Source organism: Microtus pennsylvanicus, chromosome 2 (assembly GCF_037038515.1).
Source record: "Microtus pennsylvanicus isolate mMicPen1 chromosome 2, mMicPen1.hap1, whole genome shotgun sequence".
Taxonomy (NCBI): domain Eukaryota; kingdom Metazoa; phylum Chordata; class Mammalia; order Rodentia; family Cricetidae; genus Microtus; species Microtus pennsylvanicus.
In genome coordinates this window covers 151735010-151755850 of record NC_134580.1, presented here as the reverse complement: position 1 = coordinate 151755850, position 20841 = coordinate 151735010, and the positions used below count along the sequence as shown (strand labels likewise).

General features: G+C 55.6%; 1 protein-coding gene across 5 annotated transcripts; it reads left to right on the top strand.

Annotated features, from left to right (window-relative positions):
* The first annotated feature begins 6768 nt into the window (after window positions 1–6768).
* Hrh3 (histamine receptor H3) lies at window positions 6769–11862 on the top strand. Of its 5 annotated transcripts, XM_075963303.1 has the most exons (4): window positions 6769–7432; window positions 8458–8624; window positions 9862–10265; window positions 10362–11862. In XM_075963303.1, the coding sequence occupies exons 1-4, from the start codon at window positions 7183–7185 to the stop codon at window positions 10780–10782; spliced, it is 1242 nt and encodes a 413-aa protein (XP_075819418.1). In that variant the 5' UTR covers window positions 6769–7182; the 3' UTR covers window positions 10783–11862. The 5 variants fall into 5 exon arrangements, with proteins under 5 accessions (XP_075819418.1, XP_075819417.1, XP_075819420.1 ...); XM_075963302.1 differs by having other exon boundaries at window positions 6771–7432; window positions 9862–11862; XM_075963305.1 differs by having other exon boundaries at window positions 7250–7428; window positions 9862–11862.
* Window positions 11863–20841: the final 8979 nt, after the last annotated feature.

Genomic DNA, 20841 nt, shown 5'->3' with positions numbered 1-20841 from the left:
GACTAGACAAGGGAATGCCTGGTCCTCCCCATGACCCCAGGAGCAGGAGGCAGTGGTTGGCCACATGGAGAAGCCTAGTATGATTGGGCCCCTACTTGACCATCTAGCCTCTATACCACCAGACTAGGGTCTACATCAGAGTGAGCGTCACTAGGCCTGGTCACGGTGCCGTCACGTGTGTGGTGACTACAGAGAGCAGAGGGCAGGAGCCCAGAGACGCTAGGAGACAGAAAGACCAGGAGGAGCACTCAGCCTGGACAAGCCATGGTGGCAATCAAATGCACAGAGTATGGAGCCATGACCTGTGCAGAGAAGGTGGCATTTCCCAGGGCAGACAGCAGGTGGCCAGCCACAGCCAGGCACAGGTCAAGAGTCCACGCAGAGGCTGGGCAGAGTGGTGCACACCTTTAATCCCAGCCCTGGAAAGGCAAGAGGCAGATGGATCTCTGAGCTTGAGGCCAGCCTGGTCTCCAAAGCGAGTTCCAGATAGCTATGGGTACACAGAGAATCTCTTTCTCAACCCCCACCCAAAGAGTCCAGATGGAGGAATACTCAGACTTACCTAGTAGGAACCAGGCTAAGGGCATAGAGGGGCTCAATGTGGGTGCCAGCTAGGCTGCTGGAGGCCTGTGAGGACAGAACACTGGGGGCTGTGCCTCTTCTTTCTCCAGAGCAAGGCTCTCTATTAGAGCACCTGTTCCCATCTCTGGAGACAAAGTAGTCGGAGAGTTGGCCCAGCGATGCTCCGTCGTGTGGCATTCACCGTTCACAGCTGCTTGGAACAACTCTAGTCCAATGGTCCCAGCAGAGAGCTGGTGATAAGAAGGGGTGGGAGCTTGGCTGAGTGGGCAGGCAGGCCTGCTGTTACCGTGTCACAGTCGTGAGAGGTTCCTCCAAACACTCCAGGGGAAAGGGTAGAGGCTTCTGACTGTGGGCTGGGCTCCACCCCATCATCAAGCCCCACATCAACCCCCACCCTGCCTGAGGGCCTTGCAGAGACTCTGGAAGAGAGCAGCTTCCTCTCTTCTCTCCAGCTTTCCTGTTGTGGTCGTCTTGGACAAGATGCCTGCATGTGCCAGGGCCGAGTTCGACCAGCTGCAGGTGCTCATCACCCAACCAGATTCCACGGGTGCCAGTGTGGACTGTGGCAGCACTGCAGGGAGCAAGTGGCCTTCCGAGGCACCGTCCCCTGTTATGCTACAACAGCCTCTCCAGCAGCCTCGCCGGCAGATGTGGCATCAAGAGACTGATGTCTCACCCCACTGCTCACTCTGCCCTACAGGGCAGGGAAGACACAGGTTCTCAGAGACCTGGCCCAGCAGCCCCCACAGACCCCACTACCCCTCCTCTGGCTAGATCATTCTCTTCAGGACAGTGTGGGCTTCTCGGACACCACCAGCACAGGCTACTTGGTTGACTGGGGAGCCCAGGGGCACCTGCAGGGATGATTGTGGTGATGGCTGCCAACGCGCACCTCCTATCTTCTCCATGGTCATTATGGAGTTCAAGTTATGTGGACCCACACCATCACAGACATTTGCCATGGTTGTCAGAGGCAGACCCATGTGACAGACTCTAAGATGGTTGCTGCAAGGGGAGATATCAGGGACAGTCTGGGAAGGAAGCAAACATGGGGAAAGGCAAGCTGGAAAAGAAAGCTGTTCTCTGAGCACCCTGATGCTACTATTCCTGAATCTGGCCTTTCCTGGACTTTTGAGCCCTAAGGAACAACAACCATGTCTTTCTTTAGAGAATTTTGGAGTTGGGTTTTGTCACATTTGGCCAAATAGCAACTCTAGCTCCCGTCTCCTTTGTCCTTTCTGACACCTGGTTCCTAAAGTCAGAGACAAGGGCAGTCGGACCCCGTGTGTTTTCCAAACCATGGCCTCAGACAACATTTTCATCACATTTGGGCCCTGAGCTCATCAGGATGCACCCGGAGCTGGCTCAGAATGTCACGGGATGGGGGGTGGGGGGGCATGGAACTAAAAAAGAAAAATCTGCATTCCCATATTCAAATGAGCTTCTGCGGGAGAGAACAGGCATCATTTCCATTGAGGAAGTAACGCGGTGAGGGACCAGACCCTGGGGCAAGCTCCTTGGCCGCTACAAGCTGGACAGCTGTCCTGCAACTAGCCCTTGGTGGCCCCTGTTCCTCCATTATTTCTCATTAGTGAGCCATGCCCACGCTCAGCAGGGACAGAGTTCTGCAGGCAGTGGCACCAGGCTCACCCTTAGTTCAAAGGAGAAAGGTCTTTTCTGGCAGTGAGGAAGAAAGCTGGAGGCAGAAGACCCACTGGGACAGCACCAGAGGTTGGCACTAGCTAAGATGAGGCTGTGACCTGTGGTGGGCGTCTTCAGCCCAGAGCGACTCTTGTCCTGGTCCCCAGTAACGCATTGCACCTATCCTCTCGAGTGTGAACTGCAATTCAGTCTTGGAACATTCAAACCCAGCACCCAACATCTTCAGCCTGCTCCGTGTCTCAGCTACAAACACTGCGCTATGCGGTACTTAAACCCTAAACTCTGGAGGTAGGCTGGACTTCTTGTCCCCTTTCCTCCACAGCTTGTACCGGCCTTGAAAGGCATCCAGAAGTCCTCAGGTCCCCCACTTGGACTTCATTACACAACCGCCTGCAGCTGGCTCTGGGCTTCTGCCCTCCTCCTGCCCAGTTAACCCTACTGTGGCCGGGGATCTTTTAAGATGCCTCTCAAACCCTCTTGGAGTTCCTGAACCACCCCTAGGAAACATCAGCATCCTGTCCACAGCAGAAGAAGTCTCTCCACTTTCCTTCAAAAGCCCTCCCGGCTGCCTGTCTATGCTTCAGCCTCACTGATTTCCTGGCTCTGTTAGACTGGGCCACCCTTTTCTGTCACTATCCGCTTTCCCAAACCAGTGCCGCCCCCCCCCCCCGCTTTTCTATGTCTATCGTCCATGACCTAATAAACCCCTCTCAGTGGGAAATCCCTTTGAGAACAAGAATCTGGACCTAGCCCACTGAGTCTCACCAGCTATGGTAAAGGCAGGAGGTAAAGAGAGTGACCTATGAAAGAGACCTGGGCAGAAGCAGGATAGTGGGTCCCTCCCCCACTCCATGCACCAATCCCCACCCTACTGCATCTATCCCCTGTGTGGGTCTTGGGAGCCTACCTTCATGTCTAAGGGGTCTGAATCCCGGCTGTGCCACATTTTTCTGCTGACCAGAACTACTCACCCCTCCCTAATGTCTTTAGCTGCTGGTCCCTGCTCCAAGAAGAACATCATGCTCCCTGGTGGGTTATTGAAGGGGATACTAGGAGTGGCTTTTTTACTTTTTACCCATCAGCTCCAGTTTCTTGACACTTATGTCTGCCTTCTGCAGATGAAGTTCCACAGAAATGCCTCTGATTCACAGTATATACCCTGCAGGACAGTAGCTATCTTTCTAGGCTGTTGTCTCCAGCCTGTGTTCCTGCAGAAGGCTGTCCCTGCAGCACAGAATGCCGCTGCTCCTCCAGGGCATGGGGTTCTGGTTTTGGACCACTCCTGGCCTCTTTTATTGAGAATTGATTTCCTAACCAGATACTGCATATGTGGGTACATGTGCCCACGGATAGAGATTCTGAAAGCTCTCGCGTGGTGGCATAGGCTGAGTGGGTAAGCAAAGGTAACCTGAGCTAGGAGGCTGCAAGGTTGGCTCCTTACCAGGTATGCTCCTTGAAGGGCTATTTCTTCAGAGTTTGCTCCTGAGATGGGTCCGTAGCCAGGCATCCAGCACATCAGAAACAAGGGTTCAGCACATTGGATTAGAGCTTCTGGGCCCACATGAGCCTCCAGTGTGGCTACCACACTTTGCTAAAATGCCAGTATGTAAGGTACACTCAGGTGGGTGTCTGCACATGATACACACACTGTCATGCTCATATCACATGGCATTCATATGGTCCCAAGCCAAGGCTCCCTGTCTCCATCCACAGGCCTTTTCCTCCAAGGCTCCTGGCCCACCAGGACACTGGGCATTGCCTCTGGCCTTATCTACACAAAATTCTTCTTGGGTTAATCCTCCAGGGTAGGGTGCCACACAGCCACCTTTCCTATTTATGCATTGCCTTGGTCCAATCAGGGCTGGCCAAGTTCCTGAGCCTGTGTGGTTGCCAGTGAACCAGGACTACAAGCCTTGAGAGGGTGAACTCTAGGTCTGTGAGTCCCTACGCAGGTGACCCTACATAGAGCATTGGCTTTCAACCCTCTTAACACTGTGACCCGTTAATACAGTTCCTCACATTGTGGTGACCGCCAGCCATAAGATTATTTTGTTGCTACTTTGTAACTGTAACTTTGCTACTGTTATGAATCATAATGTAAATATCTGATATGGGACCCAGAGGGGACAGGACCCAGAGGTCCTGTCATAACATAGGGTGTCTGGGGGCTAATGAGGTCATGCATGCAAGCAGTGAGTCTGGCCTATAGGGGGCACACATCACCGTCAGCCACTGTCCTTATTAAACCTCTGGATTAACTCAACCTCCCTACCTCTTCTGGCCTCCAATTTCACAAATAAGATTTCCAGGCTCCAAGAGATTGGGTAGCTTCCTTCCAAGATCATGCAGCTGAACCTTCCACGCTAGGGTCTGAAGTGACCCTAGCTGGGTGTCCTTACGGAGTTTGGCTTCCTCAGAGTTCCTATGAGGGTGCAGGTAGCTGTAGGACGTGGGCACCCTGCCTGCTCTCCATTTGTGCTGAACATAACACACCAGCACTGTAGACAGCTGTGGGGTAGTGGGGTTGAAGTGTGTCTACCCAGCTGCTGGCCACCAGGAAGGGCTCTTTGTCCCAGGTGGTCCCCGGGTAGCTCTCTGAGGGTGGGCAGCAAATAGAAACATCTATGGAGGCTTAGACAGGAGCAGTTCCTGAAGGGAAGGGAGACACACAGCAGGTGGGCCCCCGTGTTACCCAGTCCTGAGTTCTTCAAAAGGTCCCAGCCTCCACTTGTGATTTGTGGGCCAGATCAGAGTCATGACCAATGCCAGGGCAGACCTCAGAGTGGAGCTGGGACTGGCTGAGACTTTAACAAGGATTTTGCAAACTTTTATTGACTGTTTCCCTCAATCCTGTGTTGAGATGGGGACACTGAGGCTCCAGCCAGTAAATGAGATCTAGAGGTACCTCTACACGCCCTCCAACTCCATCTCCTGAGGACTCGGGGAATTCTGAACATGTCCAGTTTGACTCACCTTGTCAGAGGTAGTTGAGAGAGCAGAACTTTGGGGGAGGTGCCGGGTAGGTCTGGCACAATGAACTCTGCCCACCATGTCAGGCCACAGGAAGACTTGGAGGGCAGGGTGTGCTTGACGGTGCTCACAGGTCAGGTGGAGCTTGCTGCCCAGTTTCAGGACACATTCTATTTTGACCGCTAGTTAGGTGCCTGAACCCAGCACAGCTTCTGGAGAAGTCAGTGTGGTGAGGAGGGGAGCCTCGGGGCTTGTAATAGCAGAACAGGGAGGAATTTCTGGAGAGGCTCTGTGGGAATTCACCCCTCCCCCCCCGCAGGAGCTTCCGCCGCCCGCTGAAGGTGCTGTTAAGGGGTAGGAGCTCCTCTTTTCCAGCCCGGAGGCTGGATCATAAGAAGGCCTGTCCCTACTGCCCAAAGCTCTCCGAGGACCACTTGGAATTGGGGGAGGGGCGAGTCCCCACATGACCAGCAGCAGGCTGTCAGTGTGGGGTGCTTGGAGCAGTGCCTGGGGTCCCCCTCCCCCACAGTCACACAGACTGCCTTTCTGTCCGCTGTGAGGCATCCACTGATGTGTGCCGCTGGTGACAGAGGACAGTCGCTGCTTCCCTCTCCCTCGGGCACTGTTCCCTGTCTGCTGTCTGACGACTATTCGTGGGTCCCAGCCCGATGCCGGGTAGCTGTTTCCCTGACTATAGATGTCTGTGTGTCAGAGCGTGGGTGTGTCTGTCTATCTGCAGGAAGCCTCTCCTGTTAACTCTGTCCTTGACCTCCAGTATCTGTGTCAGAGGAGGGGGGCCAGCTCTCCTCCTCCCCCCTCCCGTGGGCACTAACGGAGCTGCCAACACCCTGGCTGTACCCAGAACTCAGCGACCTCGCTTGTCCACTGCAGCTTGACCACCCTACTCTGAACTCGGAGCATTGGTGGCCCGAACCACGCTGCTTTGTGGGTCGCCCCTCCACCCAGGGCTGCTGAGTCCTGGGTGAACGTGCTCAGCTCTGGGCTGGGTCCGCTCAGGCTCGTTTTTCCCTTATGTAACTCCACATCTGTGTGCGCCTTGCAGGTCACCCTGGACCCTGTTCTGAGCTCTGTCTAACCACGTGGAGACTGAGACCCACAGCTCTGTGCATATGAGGCTAGAAAGAACCCCTGTCCCCGGCGACTTTTTCAGAGACCCCCTCCCCAATCCTTCTTTGGACATTTCTTACCCCAGAAACCTACTTTCCCAGAGCAATATGCGGGAGGCAATCCTGGGGCGCAAGTTCCCCAGAGCTGGGGTGCAGCCATTTCCCCACCCGACCCGGGCCCTGTCCCAGGACCTCACAAGCTCAGGGGCAACGGACAAGGGTTGGGCAAGGATCACCAGGACTGATGGCACGAGAGCGGACGGATAGCCAAGGGACCAGCTTCTAGGTTCGACCTAGACACGGCCCCCAATTCTGTGGTTGGTTGGTGCCCGGGTCGGGCTCTCCGCCATCCGCCGTGCGCACCCGGGCAGGGGCTCTAGTCGGCCGGCGGGCACGCGGCGCTGTCCGTGGTGCTGCCCGCGCCGGGCGGGGCGGAGGCGGGACGGAGGCGGGGCGAGGGCGCCAGCCAATGGCGGGGGCTCTGAGCGGGGCGCGGGGGGCGGCGGGCCGGGCGCGGGGCGCACTCGGCTGCGCGCTGAGCTCGGGGTGCACCGACGCGCCGCGGGCGGCTGGAGCTCGGCTTTGCTCTTGCTGCAGCAGCCGCGCCGCCCGCCCCACTTCGCTCAGATTTCGACCCCAGCCCCCTCTGCACAGCTCTCCAGGACTCCAACCCAGGCTCTCGCACCGGGCCCCGCGGACCATGCTCCGGGCGCCCCCCGGAAAACCGGGCTGGGTGAAGAGCCGGCAAAGACTAGGCTCCCGAGCAGGGGCCCCACCCGGCCACCCTTCTCTCGGCCCACACCCTGCCCGGTGTTCCTGAGCCGTGTAAGCCTACTGGGCCATGGAGCGCGCGCCGCCCGACGGGCTGCTGAACGCGTCGGGCGCTTTGGCCGGTGAGGCGGCGGCTGCAGGCGGGGCGCGCGGCTTCTCGGCTGCCTGGACCGCTGTCCTGGCTGCGCTCATGGCGCTGCTCATCGTGGCCACAGTGCTGGGCAACGCGCTGGTCATGCTCGCCTTCGTGGCGGATTCGAGCCTCCGCACCCAGAACAACTTCTTTCTGCTCAACCTCGCCATCTCCGACTTCCTCGTGGGTAAAGCCCCCAGACCCCGTCCGCTGCCAGAGTCCAGGGGCGCAGAGCCCTGGCTGGGCAATGGGGCTTGGCGCTCTGACCTGGGGTGGCTTCTTAGGGTCTGGGCCTGGGGAAGGGACCTCTAGAAATCTTAGGATGGTGGGCACTGGCGAAGTTCCTCGCCTCCCGGGCCGCAGGACGGGGGCTGTAGGGATGTCCCCGGGGATGCTGCCCCAGTCGGCGGGAGCTCAACAAGGCGCAAGGCGCAGCAACCGCGGGTACAGCGCTGGCTCCTGCGCCGAACCAAACAAAGGCAGCGGCGCCGGACTCAGGATGCTGTGAGGACGCTAGGGGGGGAGGGGACATGGAAGGGGCATTTGGGGAGCTGTACTGGGGAAGGGGACAGTGGAGAAGGCGCGCGGGGGGTGAGATGAAGGAAATGCTCCTAGGAGCTCGTTCTCACGTGTCCAAGCTCTGCTCCCGACAGGGGGAGGGGGGGCGGGGCAGGAGGTGGGGGCCGGAGCGCCAGACACCTGTTGGGGCTGCGAGCTGCTGCGTCTCCTAGACGCTGGAAGCCGGTTTGGGCGGTGAGAGCGGCTGGCGCGGCTGCAGCCAAGAACCTTTTAAGCCAAGAGAAAATCTTTCTCTGTTTTTAAGCTGAGAAGGAAGGCTGTTTAACAGCCAGGGTAGGAATGGATGATCGGCTCCAGGACCAGACAGCTCAGGAGGACATATACCCCTTTTCCTCCTTGGTGGTTGGTAGGGTTGTCAGGAACACAGGTTCTGGGTCCAGAGGTCGCTACGTGGAGGTCCTTCCTCCTGCCTCCAGGTCCAGGAGACATTGGTTTTGTGGAGGCTGGAGGCTGGCAGCTGCCCAGTTGCGTAGGGGTGGGGGGTGGGGGGGACGGGCTGGTAGGGTAAATAGGATTGCTGGCCCTAGAAAGGTGGCTGCTCTATGAGGGCCAGGTTCTGCCTTCTCTCCATGTGGTCCGTCGGTCTGGCCCCAAATCCTGAGCCACGGTCCCACCGCAGCTGCTCTCCCCTAGGTGCCTTCTGCATCCCCTTGTATGTTCCGTATGTGCTGACGGGTCGCTGGACCTTCGGCCGGGGCCTCTGCAAGCTGTGGCTGGTGGTCGACTACCTGCTGTGTGCCTCCTCGGTCTTCAACATCGTGCTGATCAGCTATGACCGATTCCTGTCCGTTACTCGAGCTGTGAGTCCTGGGATGTGGGCATTCGAGTTTACTCTGTGTGTCGGGGGCACTGAACCAGGAATGGCTGCTTCTGAGCTGTAGGCAGATGCCTGGTGGGCTTGCGCCCTTTTGACATGCGAGCCACTTTTCAGTGACCATTAACGGCCAACAGTACTAGCTTGGGACAGGAGGTTAGCTTGGAATCCCAGAGCCTTGCAGGAAGGGGTACCGGTGTACAGCCTCTGTCCTGGGCATGTCCAGAATCCCTGGAACTGAGGGAGGGTCTTCATCCTTCCCGCTTTTGTGTACACGAAAGTGTACACACATAGCCCCAAGAAGGCCGGTCACAAGCTCCACTGGTGTTGAGGGGGTCCGGCAGTTGTTGCTTCATCGTCTCTCCTTGATGGCTCACTCACCTCAGGTCTTATCAGTGGCAGCCCGAGGCTTGGCTTGCAAAGGCCCTCTTGAGCCTCCCTAGGTCCCTTCTTCCAACCCTTGACCCACTGAGAGAGTGGTGCAATCACAGGGTTATTGTGATGGGTGTCCAGTATAGACCTGGGGTTAGCACAAGCTTTGATTGTTGGTCTTGTGGTTTCCAAGGTGGCCATCAAGGACACTTCTTTCAGCTGTTTCACTGAGGCTCCATAGCAGGATTCTTGCCCCCTTCTGCACCCTGCCCCTTGTTTACTGGTTGCACTTGGAGGCTAGACATGCTGCTTCTTGGAAAAGACTAGATGACCCCATCTCGCCATCTTTTTCTAGGCATTCTCCTTCTAGAAAAGGGTGTGTGTGTGGGGGGGGTCTCCAGCATTGGGCCAGCTGGCAGTTTCCTTTCTGTATTCCCAGCTCCACTAGGGGGGAAAGGAAGTACTAGAACAGAGACAGGGCAAAGTCAGCGTGACTAGCCGCTGAAGAGGGTTGTGGCCCTTGCAAGAAGCAAGAATCAGAAACAGTTGCTTGTGGCTCCTGGGTGTGGCAAATGCTAATCTGGGTGCTGGTGGTCAGTAACCAGAGGCAGGACCCCATGGAGCTTTAGCTGGTTGGGCATGGTAAAGAGGCAAGATTCTGGTCGGCTGTGAGTGGCTCTGGGTCTCTAGGAGAGAGGCAGAGCACCCATCAGCCAGGGGACACAGGCAAGGGCGGGCTCGTGGAGAGAAGGGCCATGGCACCTTGCCCACGGCAGACATGGAGTCCCAGAGGCTGCTCTGAGCTTCCACTCCAATGTTCCTGACCTCTTGATTTGTACGACCCCCTGCAGGTCTCCTACCGGGCCCAACAGGGGGACACACGGCGGGCGGTGCGGAAGATGGCTCTCGTGTGGGTGCTGGCCTTCCTGTTGTATGGCCCTGCCATCCTGAGCTGGGAGTACCTGTCTGGTGGCAGCTCCATCCCCGAGGGCCACTGCTACGCTGAGTTCTTCTACAACTGGTACTTTCTCATCACGGCCTCTACCCTCGAGTTCTTCACGCCCTTCCTCAGCGTCACCTTCTTCAACCTCAGCATCTACCTGAACATCCAGAGGCGCACCCGCCTCCGGCTTGACGGGGCCCGTGAGGCTGGTCCAGAACCCCCACCTGATGCCCAGCCCTCACCACCTCCAGCTCCTCCCAGTTGCTGGGGCTGCTGGCCAAAAGGGCATGGGGAGGCCATGCCACTGCACAGGTATGGGGTGGGCGAGGCAGGCCCCGGTGTTGAGGCTGGGGAGGCTGCTCTCGGGGGTGGCAGTGGTGGGGGTGCTGCTGCCTCACCCACCTCCAGCTCCGGCAGCTCCTCGAGGGGCACTGAGAGGCCACGCTCACTCAAAAGGGGCTCCAAGCCATCAGCATCTTCAGCATCCCTGGAAAAACGCATGAAGATGGTGTCCCAGAGCATCACCCAGCGCTTCCGGCTATCACGGGACAAGAAGGTGGCCAAATCGCTTGCCATCATTGTGAGCATCTTTGGGCTCTGCTGGGCCCCATATACACTCCTAATGATCATCCGAGCCGCCTGCCACGGCCACTGCATTCCCGACTACTGGTACGAGACGTCCTTCTGGCTCCTGTGGGCCAACTCAGCCGTTAACCCTGTCCTCTACCCGCTGTGCCACTACAGCTTCCGCAGAGCCTTCACCAAGCTCCTCTGCCCCCAGAAGCTCAAGGTCCAGCCCCACGGCTCTCTGGAGCAGTGCTGGAAGTGAGCCACCGCTCCACCCTTCCGTGGCCGTGGCCTGGCACTTGTTTCGTGGGCCCTGCCTTGTCCGTGGCCACTCTAAATGCCATGACAGCCTCTTAGATCATCAACCATCTTGCAGTGGGGGAGCCTGGTAGGCTAGCCAGGGGCCCTTGCTGGTGGAACTGGAGCGTGCTGGCCGGCTCTGCCACCACATGCTCCTTCATCCCAGAAGAGACAATTCAGGGGTCCCAGGCATGTGTTCCGCCTCCACAGACAGTGCCGTGCCAGTGGTGCCCGTGGTGTCCCCTTGTGCACACTTAGTGGCTGGTGTCCTCTCTGATGCAAACCTTGGTGTGTGCTCCAGGCTCCTGCCCCAGCAGTGTGCCTTGCATGTGCACACACCCGCTGCACACCCGCCACACACTGCAACACCTTCCCTCTTTCAGACAATCTGGGGATGATGCCCTTTGCTGCCTCTGTCTCCTGCTTAAGCCCAGAGCCTAGTTCCTTTGTCCCTCTCCCTTCAACTCTTCGCCCCACAAAGTGGCAAGTGCCCCCCAGGAACCTTGAAGCCTTTCTCTGCTTTTCCATTCTGGATGTTTTCAGAAAGATGGAAGAGAAGAAAACACGTCTGTGAACTTGATGTTCCTTGGATGTTTAATCAAGAGAGACAAAATTGCTGAGGAGCTTGGGGCTGGATTGGCAGGTGTGGGCTCCCACGCCCTCCTCCCTCAGTGCTGCAGCTTCCGGCTGAGCCGCGCCAGCTGCTTCTGCCCCCCTCCTCCAAGGCTTGGGACGATGGCCCTCCTGGCAGTGATGCCTGTTCAGCTGGCCAAAGCCTGCCCTTCTTGCCCCATCTGTGCAATCAGAATTTGAGGGTGGGCGCATGGGTTGTTGGGCAGAGGGGTTCATGACTGTGCCCTGGGGGCCCCGGGGCTTACAGGGGAGTCGACAGGAGAATGGGCTGGGGATACCTGGGAGGATCGCTTTGCCTTGTCCCGTGTACTCACCTCAGGCCTCTGCATGCTCTGCTGTCTTTGTGCCCTGGTGTGCTGCCTCTGCCAATGTGAAGACACAATAAAGTGTATTTTTTTATTGGTGCTGACTTTTGAGGATTTTGTGGGAGTAGCAGCTATTGTTCAGGGTTCCAATTGGAGGCCCCATGGAGATAGAAATGTGACCTTGGTGTTCTAACTGGAGAACTAGGTGGGAGAAACCCAGGCTGTCGTCCCAGGGTTTCGTTCCCGCAAGGGACAATTCCCAGCACAAAACTCCTGAAGGACTTGTAGGGCAGAGCCCCAGCTGGTGCCCCTTTCCAGGAGGGTAACACAGTACTGGGATGGCTCCCATATGCCTTCAGAATCCAGGTGGGCAGCACCAACGTAGCCAGTCTGTTCCAGGACAGTGGCTCAGCTTTCTTGACAGAAACTGTTCATCATCACTGCCCTGACCTTACCACGTTGGTCACCTGGATGTGTTCTGGCAGGACACAGGCCCCAGGAAGAGCCTTGGCCATGCCCCATGCTTCAAGAGAAGCTCGGGAAAGGAGCTGATGTGACCAGAGAGGGTTTCTGGGGTTATGAGGACTGAAACTGGACTCGCGGGGACTGAGAGATGCAGAAACGCCTTCCCAGGCAAAGGTCTGGCTGTGGTTGCAAGTTGGGGACAGTAGGAAGAAGACAGGACAGAGAAGGGGGTGATTCTGCTTTCTAGGGCTAGCCTCACCACCCAGAACAGGACAGCCTGGCCTTTGGGTCACCTCACCCCCACCTTGATCTTCAGAGGTTTCACCTTTCCTCCTCTGAGCAGGGCAGAACTTGCCACCATAGCCTCACAGCCAGACACCGTGGGGTCATCACTGTAGCGAGGGTCACCACACACAAGCAAAACTCCATGGTAGCTCAGTGCTGCACAGGGGAGCAGCCGCAGAGCTCTCTCCTCCTCCAGATGTTCTCCCTGCAGCTGTGCCTGCACTTGTCTTTCCCAACTATATGACAACTCCCAAAAGGCAGGACCCCCCCCTTCCCACACACACACCTTTATCTCTCTGGATTTGAGAGAGATCCTCTGGGCTCAAGCAGGACCTTCTTCCTCAGTCCAATCTCTAGGGTCCCTCCTTAGTCACTAGAGTGTGGAGTGAACCTGGGGACTCTGGACCCTCCTTCATAGCCCTTGTTCCCCTGCCTCACTGGGCCCTATCCTGGGCCGTTGGGAGTGCTGAGAGTGGATGCCACCTTCTTTACTCAGCATCCTCCCCATCTTGTCCCTGAGAGCTGAGAGGTTTTGTGGCTCCCCCAGCAGGCTGACACTACCTCCCTCACCCTTCACCGGGGCCTGGCCTCCCCAGCGGGTGTCTGTCCCCAAAGCCCTGAGAGATCTGGGAAAGGACAAAGGACTGCTCTCTTCAGTGACGGGCACTTCCAGCATAGCCAGCGCCCAAGCTGCCCCTCCACCCGGCCCTACTAAATGGCTACAAATTGGAGGATAAAAGCACAGGCTTTCAAGCAATTTTGCCTTCAATCTCTGGAAACTGCCGCTCCCGGAGTCGCTGTGTGAGGACGGAGGAGGAGAGAAGAAAGACACGGAGTCTATTGGGCCCGAGTCTGCAGCAAACAAACAGGCGGAGGGGGCCTTCTGCAGTCCCAGCCTGGAGGATGCGGAGCTGTGCTGGGACTCAGCGGGGCAGCTGTTGTTTACTGGGCACCTACTGTGCACTGGTGCCAGGGAGGTGGGTTGCCCGCAAAGCAGCACAGATGCGGGCCCTGAGCCAGAGGTGGCAGAGGACCCTTGAGATAAGCCGTACAGGACCGGCTATCCAAGATGGAGCAGACGTCTATTTGGATTGTAAATCAGGGCCATGGGCAGGTTGAGGGCCACCTGGAGGAGTGGGGCTCAGAGGCAGCAGGATCCCCTGGGTGCTGATACTGGCTGACACTGGTGGGTGATGGCAGAAGTCAGTCATCTCTTTACCTTTGACACTGGCTCTGAAGATGCCGCACAGGGAAAAGGTCCTGACACATACTATCTGGGAACCTTCCCAGATTAAAGGAAGAACCTAAGCTACTGGGGGCCCCATCAGGTAAACCCAGTCCTCTCCTTCACAAATGGAGAGATGAGTCAGAGCCAGGGCTGTGAGTGGGGGTGGCTGGGGTCTCCTTGGTAAGGCTTCCAGAGTCATAGGGCCACCCCTCAGTCCTCCATCCCACCCCAGGGCTTCTGGATAGGTTCCAGGATGTGTGGAACATTTCACCCGCAACTAGCAACGCTCCTGCTGGGTGCTAGTCAGAGTAAGCACCCTGTGTCCTCATAGGGACCCCTCAGTACTGTGCACATTCTGCGTCCAGATGCGGCCCATGTCACACATCAGCAGTTGGAGAGGAGCCAGCATTTGGAGCCAAGCCTGATGTGGAACCCACACTCCTTCCACTCCATTGCTTCCTCACTGAGCATGACTGTGTTTCAGATACCATGGGACAGCAGGGGTTGAGCCATCTGCAGGAGGACAGCATCCAAGCTCCTATGACCTTAGCGCTTAGTGGCTGGCAGGGGTTGTCCCAAGATGGGAACGAAAAGCAGGGTGTTTGAGGAAGGCTCTGTTGCTCTTAACACAAAGCATCTGTTGTTGAGATTTTAAGATGGGGATTTGTGCAGCTCAGGCTGGCTTCCAAGTCATTACATGGTTGAGGATGGCCTTGAACTTCTGATCCTCCTGCCTCGAAACACTTGCTGAGCTGGGTGGTGGCTGCACACACCTTTAATCCTAGCACTCAGGAGGCACAGGCAGAAGAATTTCTGAGTTTGAGGGCCAGTCTGTCTAGAGAGTGAGTTCTTTTTTTTTTTTTTTTTATTTTCTTGACAGGGTTTCTCCGTAGCTTTTGGTTCCTGTCCTGGAACTAGCTCTTGTAGACCAGGCTGGCCTCGAACTCACAGAGATCCGACTGCCTCTGCCTCCTGAGTGCTGGGATTAAAGGCGTGTGCCACCACCGCCTGGCTAGAGAGCGAGTTCTAGGATGGCCAGGACTACACAGAGAAATCCTGTCTCAACCCTTCCAAACAAAACAATCAAACAACAAAACCCTGCACTTGCTGGACGCTCATTGTATACCCTCTGCTGAGCTGGGACAAGGAGTCAAGAAAGCAGCCGCTGTCTTCTCTGGGCAGCAGCTGAGTCAGTGCCGCGGGGAAGAATAGGGAGGAACAGTGGAGTCAAGGCTCAGTTGCCCAGGTGGTAGAGAAGTGTGCTTCAAACCGACACTGAGACTTTGAAGCCAAGAGTTGCCCCAGCCTCCCCAGCTGGTCTGTACTGAGGGTAAAAGTAAAACCTACCCATCTTAAGGGAGTACCCAGTCCTCCGCCTGTCCATGCCAGCATGTATGAGCAAGCAAGTGGGGGTGGGGCGTTGGGGGTCCTAGGCTCTCTCCTCTGCAGCTTGGGCTCAGCAGCTTGGGCATCACTCGGATACGCAGTCAGGTAGTCCTGCCCCCTCTTGCCCATCTACCACCCACCAGCAGGAAGTGGCTCCTGGGCACTGCAGGTCTCCTGTCATTACTACAATTGCTCTGTGGTTGGCAGTGCCCGCACCTGCTGTCAGTGGGTAGTGCCACCCTAACCAGTCATTAAGTGCTTGGGTCCCAGCTCCTTGCAGGAAGGCAAACTTCCTTCCGGGGGGTGGGAACTGATTAGGGAAGGGCCCACAGTCTGTACCTGTACCTGGAGGGTCCGCCTTCCCACAGCTTCTCTCTGTCTCGACTCCACAGTGGGGCAAGCACAAGATCAGGAGTGGCTGGCAGGACGGGGAGTCGAGTCCAGACTGGCTGTTTCCTAGCTGTGTGGCCCCAGCAAGTCCCTCAGCCCCAGGACCAAAAGCCCTTTCTGGGGTCTAATGGGCACAAAGGGACATCTCAATCTTGATGCTATGGCCTTAAGGTGCATGGATGACCGCAACTGAGATGGGGACACCAGGGACTCTAAAGGAGGCTTTGGCTGTACAGAGGCCAGGAAAAATCTCCCTGTACTTGGGTCATCACGGTACCAGTCCAAGGACTGTGACCAGATCACAAGGACGCCAAGGACAGCTTTGGGTAGCTACACCGTGCCCCAGACCCTACTCAGAGACCTTTTCTTAAACGCTAGTTCTCCAGTACAATGACTTCTATTGTTCCCGTTTTACAGATGCAGAAGCTGGGGCATAGAGGGGTTAGGCGACTTCACATTTCACAGCTGGGAAAAGGTTGAGCCTCAGATGGCTCCTTCTGGGCTTACTTCTCAAGTAATTTATCGTCCAGGGCTTACCTTCTTGTATCTCTCTTGAGCCTAACCTGAGAGGCCCTCCACAGAACTAGTTCTTCCTTGCATTCAGTTCTGTGGGGCCACAGGCAGAGGCAGGGGATGCAGAACTCCAGGATCATTTTTGACTACACAGTGCATTGAAGCCAGCCTTGGCCACTTGCAGCTTTGTCATGCAACCAAATGAAATCAAGGAAGGGAGTCAGGTGTGGTTTATGTCTGTAATTCTAGTTCTTGGGGAGTCTAAGGCAGAAGGCTCATCTTAGGGTTGAGGCTAGCCTGGGCTATCGTGAGTTTCTGGACAGCCTAGGCTACCTATCTCAAAAAATACAAACAGAAAAACGCAGGGCAGTGGTGGCACATGCCTTTAATCCCAGCACTCGGGAGGCAGAGACAGGTAGAACTTTGTGAGTTCAAGGCCAGCCTAGTCTACAGAGCGAGTTCCAGGACAGGTTCCAAAGCTACACAGAGAAAGAAATAAACAAATAAAGGAAGGAAGGAAGCAAAGAGAATAAAACAAGACTCAAATCCTGGGTGTGAACGTTAAACCCTGCAGCTCCACTGGCATCTGGGGATGCGGTGCCTTGACATGAGCGACAATGGGCGGCTCTGCTCGCAACCCACATGGTTGGTCTAACTCACTGCCAGTTCATATTCCTGGTGTCTCCAACACCCCAGAGTCTCAGTTGCAGTTTGGGCTTCACCCCCACAGCTTCCCCTATAGCCTTCTTGAGGACTTCGGTTGTCTTAAGCTGTTTTCTTCTTTAGACAGGTCTCCCTCTGTAGCCCAGGCTCACGACGACTCTTCCGCCTCAGTCTCCCAAATGCTCAGGTCACTATGTTCAGCCCCAAATTCCTGCTGCAAACCTGGCTAAAAGCAGCCAACAATATTCATGCCACAACCCCAAAGGCTGAGCGGGTTGAGACTTGATGAACTAATCATTTAATTCACTCTCACATAAAGAATCAAGGCAGAGCAAAATATAGACAAATTCCTGACCAGAATATATATAAATGATGCCTTGTGCAGACCCCATAGTCTTCATATCTTCCCGAAATATCGTCAGGACAATCTCTTATACCCACTTCCTTCCGTCACAACGGCCTAGGAGAAGGCACACTCAGAGCTCAGCACAGTGCTGCACAGCTATAATCTGTACTCAGGAGGCAGAGGCAGGAGGATCTCTGTACATCTGAAGCCAGTCTGGTCTACAGAGCGAGTCCCAGGCTGTCTAGGGCTACATAGCGAGACTCTGTCTTAGACAAACAGATTACTGACCCAATGGTTTCCTCTTCTAATCCCAGCACTTGGAAGAGGAGGCAGGAGGATTGCTGCAATCTAAAGCCAGCTTGGGCCACAGAGAAACCCTGTTTGAACAAAATGAAAGAAGACAAGCTCATCTTACACAGTTCTAGGGCTTCTCTAGCCCACATCTCCAAACTTCCAGATTATTCCTATAGACTTTGTAGAAACTCTTTAGTTGCCCTAAAGGCTTATGGGCTGGGTGTAGTCACGGTGACAACCCCACTTCTCTGGCACCATCTTTTGGTAACAGGTACACTGATGTCACTGTAAGAGAACACCGGACAAAAGCAACTGAAGGGAAGAAGGACTGAGCTGTTCTAAAGGTTTAGTGTGCGCTCACATCATCAAGGAGTGCCTTTTTATTTTATTTATTTATTTGAAAAGATTTGTTTATTATGTATACAGTGTTCTACCTGCCTGTGTGGATGCCTGCAGGTCAGAAAAGGGCACTATATCTCATTACAGATGGTTGTGAGCCGCCCTGCAGTTGCTGGGAATTGAACTCAGGACCTCTGGAGAAGCAGCCAGTGCTCTTAAGTGCTGAGCCATCTTTCCGGTCCTGAGTGTCATTTTCAGTAGCCAGGAATCAGATAGAGAGAAAGGCTGTGGCCATGTATAACTTCAAATGTCCCCTAGTGCTTTAAAAAGACATTTTATATTCAAATCATAAAAGGAAGACACAACAATGAGGAGGAGGAGCCACAGACTTTCTCCAGTTCCACAACCTAGATCCAACACCCCTTAACCCGCCGTGAGCTCCAACAGCCTGTCCACGGCCCGCAGCTTGCACTAATGAGGCTTCTCACCCGGGAGTGCCACCATGAGGGCAGGTGTCTTAGCAGAGGAAAGCAGTTGCTGGACCATCCCATCAGACACCAGGAAGGCAGCAGTTGCAAGCAGTTTTTGTCCCTGGGCTCCCTCCCGGGCCCATCTCTCAGCAAGCAGCTCTGAGCACAGCTGAAGACCAGGTGACCACTGCAGCTGGGCCCTCTTCCAGAGATGCTCCCTAAACTCTTCCTTTTGAGGTTTCTGCAGATCCACATGCTGTGGTACATAAAAAATTCCCTTTAAGCCGGGTGGTGGTGGCGCTCGCCTTTAATCCCAGCACTTGGGAGGCAGAGGCAGGCAGATCTCTGTGAGTTCGAGACCAGCCTGGTCTACAAGAGCTAGTTCCAGGACAGGCTCCAAAACCACAGAGAAACCCTGTCTCGAAAAACCAAAAAAAAAAAAAAATTCCCTTTACCTGGTTCCCGGTAGAACCTCAGGCAGGATGCCCAGCAGCTGCAGGGCCAAGCTAGCAAGCCTGACATCTGCTTCAGCATTTTCCCATCCCAACCCAACCCATCCATCCCATCCCATGCACGTGCAGGTCATGTGAGCTCAGTTCTGCATGGCTAACCTGGCACTGCGGGGTAGTATCAACATGAAATCCCATTTGCTCATCCTCAAGTGCCCGTTCAGTGGCATCAAGTGCACTCATGCTGGCAGCCGCCACTGTCTGCTTCAGGAACATGTTTTGTTTCTAGGCAGTGTTGATGCGTAGTCTAGGATTCATCTTCTTGCCTCAACCTCTTAGCTGCTGGGACGATAGGTAGATTTTGCTGTGCCTGGATCACAACAATGCCTTCATTTTCTCACTGGTGCCCGATATTGGCCAAACACCAAGTTCTAAGCTGTTCTTCACACATGTAGACTCAGAGTATCAGTCCTACTGCCTGCCCCTGACCACCTGGACTGCTTCTCTAGTTCCAGTGATCAGTTAGGATCTTGAGGATATCTGGGTTTAGAGTGGTACCCTTAAAAAGAGAACAAGTCTGGTGTGGTCTCCCACACCTGAAATACCAGTACTTGGAAGGCTGAGGCAGGAGAATTCTGCATTTGAGGTTATCCTGAGCTACATAGTAAGACCCTGTCCACAAAGGGGGGCAGGGAGGGAGAGCAGGGTAGAGGGGCAGGGAGGGAGATGGTCTATCAAGACGGAAGCAGGGATTAGAGTAACTCAGGCACAAGGCAAGGTCCCCTGGCACCGACTCTGGAAAGGCTCTTCCCAGAGTCTTAAGAGGCAAGGCTCCCTGCCACCCGCCAACCCAGATTTCTGGTCTTGTCTAATACGTAGACAGATCATCTCTGTCCCACACTACTTCTTGGGTCTCTATCTCTGCTGGGCTTCTCCACCAGAGTAGGCCCAGGTTGTGTGTGTGGGCATCGTGGGCCCAGATAGCAGAGTGTGAGCCTTGAAGGCCCAGCCAGTGTCTCCTTGTTGGTCAGGGCAGACACGGGGCGCCCAGAAGGAACGGTGGGGGCCCGGCTGTACTTATCAGCGGCAGCCAACGTCCCATGCCATCTGCCATCCAGTCATTTCCCGTGACATGCGTCAGCATGGAGGGAAACCTGGTGAGGTTCTAACTGGTTGGGAAGCCTGCAGCACCCCTTAGTTTGCGTAGGCATTTTCTGTTCCTGGTTCTATTTCAACAAAAGCAGGAAAGATAGGGCAGGGGGCTCTACGTGTAGAGAAGGAAACAAAGTGGAAGAGGAACCTCTACAACTTGACAGACCTGGCTGTGAGGATGAGCTGATAGCAAGGCTCTTTCCTGGTATATTATCCCTGAAGCCCTGCAGGAGCTGGAGGCTTGGGTCCTGGAGTGGCAGGTCTGAGCAGGGAGCAGAGCCAAAGGCTGGGAAACCTAGGGGAACTCTGTACCCCAGATCTTGGGCTCCATCCTCAGTCCTGTTTCCTAGCCAGCCAGGCAGCACAGATGCCACAGGCAACCGGTGGCAGATGACTGTCAACAGGAGACAGACTGTGGAGCCCCAGCAAAGGCAGGCTACACCCTACAGGCAAACATGCCAGGAGGGAGCACCCAGGAGCAGAGGGAAGCTGGCTTGCTGTGGTGTCTGGGAAATGTCACTAGTCCGTGGGGACAGGTGTTGGAAGATGGGAGGAATCCAGAAACGTAGGCAAGACTGGGAAATAACACGGGGCAGATGTGTGCTCCAGACAGCTGGCCCCGGCACAGCAGCCCCTCTCTGCCCAAACAGTTATCAGAAGCCCAAACAACTCTTTGGAAATGGCCAAGAGAAGCATGGCATTCAGCTTAGAGCAGGGAAGGGATGCTACTGTCTCTTGAGTGAGCCTGGGACCTGTCCCCGCATTCACCCCACACCCACACGCACTCACTAGCTACCTTGTTGGAGTCAGAGCCACTGAGGGTGCTGGGGAACAGCCTACCACCATAGGCCCTACACTGGAGGCCATCACAGCTCCATGCTGCCTGTGGTCCTTCCATGAAACAAGGCAGCCATAGGCACCTCAGAGACGGCACAGTAGGCATCTGTTAAGATGCTGTTACACAGCTGGGCATGGAGGTGCACTTGGGAGGCAGAAGCAGGTGGATCTCTGAGTCTGAGGCCAGCATGATCTACAGAGCTAGTTCCAGGACAGACAGGGCTACACAGAGAAACCCCGTCTCGAAACCCCACCGCACCTTAAAA

Excerpts from the sequence above, each read along its gene's own strand:
- Hrh3 (XM_075963302.1), top strand. The coding sequence starts at position 7,183 with ATGGAGCGCGCGCCGCCCGACGGGCTGCTGAACGCGTCGGGCGCTTTG. Across the intron at positions 7,433-8,457 it reads CATCTCCGACTTCCTCGTGG|GTGCCTTCTGCATCCCCTTG; the intron begins GTAAAGCCCCCA and ends GCTCTCCCCTAG. Across the intron at positions 8,625-9,861 it reads TCCTGTCCGTTACTCGAGCT|GTCTCCTACCGGGCCCAACA; the intron begins GTGAGTCCTGGG and ends GACCCCCTGCAG.